This window comes from Acyrthosiphon pisum, chromosome X (assembly GCF_005508785.2).
Source record: "Acyrthosiphon pisum isolate AL4f chromosome X, pea_aphid_22Mar2018_4r6ur, whole genome shotgun sequence".
Classification (NCBI taxonomy): domain Eukaryota; kingdom Metazoa; phylum Arthropoda; class Insecta; order Hemiptera; family Aphididae; genus Acyrthosiphon; species Acyrthosiphon pisum.
In genome coordinates this window covers 121,611,419-121,619,336 of record NC_042493.1, presented here as the reverse complement: position 1 = coordinate 121,619,336, position 7,918 = coordinate 121,611,419, and the positions used below count along the sequence as shown (strand labels likewise).

The window sequence follows — 7,918 nt, the reverse complement described above, 5'->3', positions numbered from 1 at the left end:
TTCTAACTCGAAATAATTTGCAAATTTCGTGATTTTTCCATATTTTGTCATTTTTTGAACTTTAAATGCTTATAAAAAAAAAACTGTGACTAACGATTTTTAATATTTTTCATCTTCCTTTGAAACAATATACTAGGAGCCTTCTATTAAATTTTCAAGCTTTTTTATCCAACAAATAAAATTTTATTGATATTTTTAGAAAAAAAACTAAAAAAAAATGGAAATTGAAAATGTCCGTAAAGAGCTCAAAATAAATCAAAATATTTTCAAAATTGTATGGTGTATAGAAAATGCAAATATAAACAACCTGTGAAAATTTCATATATCTACGGTCATTTGTTTTAGAGTTACACCAAAAACCAAATTCAATTTTGTAAAAAATCGATTTTGCGTAAAAATTCCCGTTTTTCCTTAATTTTTCTTTTGTTTTTCACGTCGCTTTTGAAAACTACTGGGAAATTTTTACTTTTGACCCCCCAAAGTACCAACTAGATTCACTTTCCAATCATAAAAGTTACTGTTGAAGAAATTCGAAGCAGTTTTACTGTCCTAAAAGGTGATGACAGACACAAAAAAAAATTAAAAAAAAAAATAAAAATAAAAATAAAAAAATAAAAAAAACCCACACATCATTGTAAAATCAATACATTCATCGTTCCACTCAGAATCTAAAATAACTTGTTTATTAAGGCTTATGTAATTTATTTAATTTTTCAGCATCTTAGCATCAGCATGTAATTACCATCGAGTAATACTTTGGGATCCATTATTACAAAAAGTCATAACTACTATTGAAACTGAACACGGTTCCGGCATATTTTCTGTGAAGGTAATAAAATACACTTCAGTGTTACTGGAGTATATAGTTAAGAAACCTATACTTACTCTATTCGCTGAGAGAATGTAGTTACTTGCATTTATAACTGGAGCCGAGGAGTGTGGTTTTGTATGTATACTGCGATATACGACTCGTTTTAGTTTTTGTTCAACCACATTCTGTCAGCAAAAAGAGTAAATGTAGGTGCCTACTCAGTTAATAGTTATGATAAACAATGTAAAATATATACTTAATATAAAATATCCACACTGACAAACCGTCATCACTTAGAATTGTTATTCGTATACAATGATATAATATCATTGAATTCAAATTTAATGCTATCTATTATACAGTAACCCACTTGTAACCTACTTAACAGCAGAGCAGAATCCTCTTACCCACTTTTTTTTATATAATATATTAAAAATGTGTACAAGTATAAAGAATAATAAAATATATTGTATTAAATAATAATATTATTTATAATTAAATTATCATATAAATAATTTTAATGTTAATTGTTTATAGTTATTATTTACATAAGTTTTTTTTTACATACATATAGTTTATACCTGGATGTAATAATGATACACTTGTGACTGGATCTGCTGATTGGAGTTCACATACATATGATGTACCAACGGGTCAAATATTAAGCCGTTGCACTTGTCATCAAGGAAAAATCAACAGTCTAGCTGTATCAAATGATTCGCCTTTTCTTTATTGGTGTGCCTCAGAGGATGGATGTATTAGGTATGATTTTCCTAGTGAATGTATGATAATGGTTTATTAAATTTAGCTTTAGTGTAATCATACCATTGTTGTAACAATGTTGACATATAATTATTTGTTTATATTCATACAGCCAACTTGATAGGAGAGAGAGCCATGAATGTCATATTGAAAAATCTAAAATTACGTTGGTGACGATATATGATAATTTGGGGAAAAAGATTGAAGCTAAATGCTTAGATATAAACCAAGATAAAACCGAGCAGCTTGCAGTTGGTGCTAATGACCAATATGTGAGATTATATGACCTCAGAATGATTCAATCGCTGTCATCATTTGATGTGAAACGTCCTTCGGAATATGTATCACTATATGGTGGCAATAATGTTAACAATGCTCTCCAATATTTTGTACCCGGTCACATCCATTCAAATGACAATGAAACAAAAAAACAAAAAAATATGCTATTTCTTATTTGACCTTTAGTCCTGATGGACAAGAGTTATTGGCTAATTATTGCGGTGAATATGTATACTTATATAACTTAGTGAATCGTGCTGATAATGCATTTTTAAACATCCCTAAAGTTAAGAAAGTTCCTCGTAAGTTACTTAATACAATTATAATGTTTATATTATGTTATTTAATCATTTGTGTATTTTAAGGAGAAAATGGAGAGGGTTCTTCTACAGATTTCATAGATGATCAAGTTCCTGTTCCTCATTTGACACTACCAGATAATGTAGCTCAATTAAAATTAAAGGTTAGAAATATACATTGTAAATTGCATGTTATGTATTGATGTTTTAAGAGTAAATAAATTAAAGTTAATTTTTATAAATTACAGGCAAATTATTTATTTGAAAAACGAGAATATACTGGTGCTATTTTCATTTATAATGAAGCTATAAATATTCATAAATGCAGTGAACTGTTTTCGAATAGAGCTGCAGCCTATATTAAAAGAAAGTGGCATGGAGACTTGTACGCAGCTCTCAAAGATTGCGTGACTGCATTAAAATTGGAGCCTAACCATATGGAAGCACATTTTCAGTTGACAAACTGCCTGTTCGAACTGGATATGTTAAAAGAATCTAATATGTATTTAGATCAGTTATCATCATATAAAACTAGTGCCGCATACAAATGTCGTTATAGTGATTTATTAAATGCACAATCTTATAATAGAGATAGATTTAATGGTAACTCCTATATCAGTATTTTTGTATTCTATACAAACTATTTATTAATTTTTATTAATTATTTGTGTTCTCTATTTAGAAAAAAAATTGGTTGAAACATTGGATTCTACATCAAATGTTCTAGATGTGTTACATATTGAAGAAGCCCAGAGGATAACTTTTGAGAAATACTTTCGTAATCAGGCAAAAGATTACCAACGGAGATATTATGGGCATGTTAATTTTTTTAGTGACAACAAACAAGCCAATTTTTTTGGAAGGTAAGGTTGTTATTAATAGTACATTATAATGAATTTTCAAATATTTAATTCATACATTATTTATAGTCGAAATCAATTCATTGTAGCTGGGTCAGATCAAGGTTTATTTTTTTATGGGAAAAAAATACAGAGAAGAATTTGCTCACACTGAAAGGGGATGATTGCATGGTAAATTGTATACAACCACACCCTTTAGAGTTTTCCTGGGCAACTAGTGGTCCTGGTAATAAAGTTAAAATATGGAGTCCATTGCCAGATGTAAGACTATTAAGAAAATAAATAAATTATGCTTAAAATTAAATTAAACCATTTAATGCAATGTTATAGAAAGAGAATGATCCATATTTAACGGGTGAATTTAGCAGAAGAGCTATGTTTTGCCAAAGATATTTGATCAACTATTAATGTGATCAATATGGAATTTATATATTAACTAATGTGTTTAATGATAGTCTAAAGATTTGATAGAAACATAATTTATGTATTTTTTTTTATTATTATTAAATATAAATAAATATTTTTAACTGTATAATTTTTTTATGTTTTCAAAATCAACAAAATCACTTTAGACACTTTATTTTTAATGATTGTTTGTTTTGCATTGCCCAACTTTAATTCAATTTAATTTTCTTTGGGTAAATTCACATCACCAATCTGAAATATAATAGGCATAATAAATTTTGTTAAGGTTAGGTTAGTTTAGGTTACATCAAATAAAATAGTATACTTTTAAACATATACATTTTATAAGAAGTTATCTAGCATCACTAATTATAGCCTCTTACTCTGGTTCTTCTTCAAAAATGTACGTCTATATATTTGTTTAAAAAAACAAAATTTTATATTATTATCAAGTATGATTTTCTAGTATTTATACAATATTTTAATAAGTATCATTTTTGAATAATTATAATTTATAAGGTTTAGATTATAAATATTATTTTGTTGATGTTTTAATATTATGAATTTCGATAAAAAGAATAACACCATGTTAGTATTTGTGATCTTTATATTTTAAATGAAAAACTTGTTAAAGTTGGTTGTTGCGTTATTAAATTGTAAACTTGAATACCTAAAGATGTTTCCATTATTTCATTTTTGCAAAAATCAAATCAACAAAAACATTTATTTCTTTAATATAAAATAAATTGTGAGTGTTTACTATATGAATGGCAACATATAGACTTGAAATGCTTAGAATAATAAATTGTGCATTTGTATTTTTAATATTTTTCAATTACTATAGTAGGTGCCTAAAAATATATCAGGAGCTTTGTATTAAATTTTCAAGCTTCTTTCCAAACGAATACAATTTATTTGACATTTATAGAATAAGATTTTATTGTCAATTGAAAAAAAACTAAAAAATGTGGGCAAGTGGATGTCGCTCTGCTGTACAGTGCGCCTACTGTATTTATAAATACTTTTCAAAATTATTTCAAATAGGAATTTAAATACAAATATATTCAAAAAGTATTTCAAATACTTCTAAATACATTTTTTTTAGCTTTATTGTTTTAAAGTTCTTAATTCTTAAAACTAATTATTTGTTTAATGTAATAATGTGAATTGAATATGATCAGGACCCACGACAAGATTAGTCTAGTGAGTAGTGACTATAGTGACTAATGTATAACAATTAACGAATAACGAGTGTGGGATACTGTGACGTGGGGTGTCGTCGTGCTACGGTACTATTAAATATAAATAGCCAAATATACGGTAGGTATACCGTATTGACCGTTTTATTGAAATTTATAAGATGTAACGGGGACGATGTGTATCATTTATATGTTATTTTACATGTTCCCCGTTACAGATCCACCCTCCACCGGCCTAATAATTGATAAGCTTTCAATCGCTAATAAGGTACATCTTATTTTTTTTCCCGTAATATGTTTAAATGATATTGTTTGTCGATAACAATATTTATAATCATCTCGTCGACGATAAGCAATTTCTTCATAGTCGAAAAATCAAACTAAAAATCTTGTTCGAAAAGATTTTGTATTTAATATTTTTAAATACAAAATATACCTAATAATAAGTATTTAAAATATATTTGAAATACTTCTGTTCAAAAGTGTTTCAAATGTATTTGAAATACAGAAAAAGTATTTAAATATTTAACAAGTATGGTTGTTGCTATATCTTGTTCTATTCTTTAAAAACAGTTCCACATTTCAATTTCAATTTTCGGTTGTTTTCGTTTTCTTCTGGCCCTCGGTCCAGCATATGTGTTCGAGGCTTTGGAGCTGACCTATTCTATAATCAACGAGGGGTTTCGATAATCGTGTAGCCTTGTCGTAGTGCCAAATAATTAAACTATACATAAATCTAAAATAAACTCGAGTTTCAATGTACCAGTTTCCCCCAATCGAATGTACCTCTTAGCTGCCCTCATATTTTAATACATACACGATTAGAATACATAGACCATAAAATAGGGGAGGTATATATACAAATAATAAATAAAATTATTTATAAAAATAAAGCAAAACAGTATACAATGATAGAAACAAATGCGTATGCTTGAAAATATAATAAAATACCTAATATTATATTTTGTAATAATTACTAAAAAAATAATATGAATACAATAGTCAGTAAAATAATAAATATTATAATTATGTGGCATTCAATGCTATAATTTGTCAACAAAAAAATAGTATAAAATGATAAAAAAAAATGCATTGTAAATAATATAATTGTAATGATAAGTGACATACCCAACGTGATAATTTGTCAAAAAAAAAAAAAAATAGTATAAAAATTTGATATAATATAATATTATTATGTAGTATTATGATTTATGTTGTTTTGTTATAATAATTAACAACAGATTTTAAAAAATCTAATCGACTGATATTCTTGTTTTTATATTTATTTATAAAATCTTCGATTCTGGCTTTGTTGTTTAAAGTATGTGCGATTAGTAATATCGATAGATAATGCATATATTTGTTTGTACATCTTCTATAACATTAACGAAACTAAAAATATTCGGATGTAAGCTACTAAAGTTCCTTGAAAATGATGAATGAAATGTATCACATGCATTAGCAGTCCTTTCTGAATCAATTGAATTCATAGCCCACTGTGAAGGTGGAATAGTCGAACTTGAGGAAATTTATGTATCAACTAAATAGTCAGAAAATTCAACTCATTTTTCTGATAAAGGCTGAATTGACATCAGATTTTCCATCGTGTTAACAACATCAGTGCTTTTCGCCTACTAAAATGTACCTATCAAAGACGTAGCCACGTAGCTATACATAGTATCATATTATAATAATTTCTAACAACCATATAAATACGATAAAAGATATAGGTAACAATGATAATTACAAGCGTATTCCATTGGCGTAGGATGAGGAGGGACTAGGGGGACTATTGTCCCCCCAATTAGTGGTTCAGTCCCCCTAGGTTTGGTGTAGTCTATGCTTTTAAATTAACGTATACTATATTATTATAATCATATATTTTGTTACACTATAACTACAGAAGTACAACCAAACCTCTATCTACGGTCAAACCTCTCTATTCTAAAAATTGAACGAGACTTATCTTCAGAAATATAGATTGAAGATATTTTAAATATATTCAGTACAAATAAACGAAGATTGAATTGAATTTATCATAAGTGTAGGTACATTAAAATAAAATGTTTTTAATATTATTTATTACAAAATTCAATATCATATTATAAAATTGCAAATATAAAAATTTGATTTATCATTTTATACTATTTTACTTTATTTTTATAAATAATTTTATATTTTATTTATTATTATCATAATTACTTCCCCTATTTTACGGTGATGACATGAAATTTTCCCTAAATGTTTGCATAGGCATTTTCTATACACAATGACATTTTCAAAATATTTTGACTTGTTTTGAGCTATTAAGCTATAGTTCACATTGGTTTTACATTCCGAACTGAGTGAACTCATATATTTTAACAAGGCTGGGCATTAACGAGTTAAAAATTAAAATTAAGCTAATTGACTCGTTAGTTCTTTTTTCAAAGTAACTTTAAACTTAATAAGTTACTTTTTTTTCAAGATTAACGTGTTAACTTCAAGTAAATTTTATTTCAAAAATATCTAAATTAAGTTAATTTTCGTCCGAAGAATAATGCAAATTTTTGAATGTGTTTTTACTTTGATGTATCATTTTAAATTTCCCCAGTAATGTTCTCGAGAGTTAAGAAAAACTATCTAATAAACCATATTATGTATCTGGAATTTTTATTTTTGCAAATACGCAAAATTGGAACTTTACACTAAGTTAAGTAACTTTTAACTTAACTTAATGTAGTAGAATAAAATAAAATTATAAAAAGAGAGGAGGAGAAAAGGGCAGTATATGTGTAAATTATTTTATTCCACAAAAAGGTTTTATAGTTGTCTGGGATGGGGGATATAATTTTACGTTGACTTAAGTACTAATAAATATAGTATCACTTACCTCGACTGCTGTAACGTTGTGCTTGTTGATCTGGATGTATTCGGATTCGTTCTTTTATCGTTCGTGGTTCGATGCGCGTTATTATTGCAACGTATGACTCACTTCTACTATTTTACATCTGATCTTTTAAGATTTGTATTGAGATATTATAATATTATCCTATCATATATATTTTCTTTGTTATGACTATTTGATTGATTTATCCAACACCTCAATGTTTATTTGTAAGTATTTGTTTTCTTATTTGATATATATAATACCTCACAACTTATTTATGAGAACACGTATTCGAAGTTTAATAATCGTGGATGTAGTGTTAGGATATTTGCTGAGTATATGAATGTTGTACTGTGATTAGAACACAATACTTCAAAGAACCCGTCCAAATAGATATCCTTTCGAACACTATCGAATGTCTTTTTATTCTATTG

At 27.1% G+C, this 7,918-nt stretch overlaps 2 protein-coding genes across 2 annotated transcripts in view; both read left to right on the top strand.

Moving 5' to 3' along the window:
• The window catches only part of LOC103308636 (WD and tetratricopeptide repeats protein 1-like), a 10,768-nt gene extending 8,737 nt beyond the window's left edge, over window positions 1-2,031 (top strand). The window contains exons 5-7 of the mRNA XM_016802208.1: window positions 718-829; window positions 1,386-1,573; window positions 1,686-2,031. Coding sequence (XP_016657697.1) covers window positions 718-829; window positions 1,386-1,573; window positions 1,686-2,031 — 646 coding nt within the window. The remainder of the gene's footprint in view (window positions 1-717; window positions 830-1,385; window positions 1,574-1,685) is intronic.
• Window positions 2,032-2,588: 557 nt separating this feature from the next.
• LOC107882973 (WD and tetratricopeptide repeats protein 1-like) lies at window positions 2,589-3,419 on the top strand. The gene is made up of 4 exons (XM_016802210.1): window positions 2,589-2,754; window positions 2,834-3,014; window positions 3,101-3,272; window positions 3,342-3,419. The coding sequence occupies exons 1-4, from the start codon at window positions 2,589-2,591 to the stop codon at window positions 3,417-3,419; spliced, it is 597 nt and encodes a 198-aa protein (XP_016657699.1).
• Window positions 3,420-7,918: the final 4,499 nt, after the last annotated feature.

Excerpts from the sequence above, each read along its gene's own strand:
- LOC107882973 (XM_016802210.1), top strand. The coding sequence starts at position 2,589 with ATGGAAGCACATTTTCAGTTGACAAACTGCCTGTTCGAACTGGATATG. Across the intron at positions 2,755-2,833 it reads TAATAGAGATAGATTTAATG|AAAAAAAATTGGTTGAAACA; the intron begins GTAACTCCTATA and ends TTCTCTATTTAG. Across the intron at positions 3,273-3,341 it reads TATGGAGTCCATTGCCAGAT|AAAGAGAATGATCCATATTT; the intron begins GTAAGACTATTA and ends GCAATGTTATAG.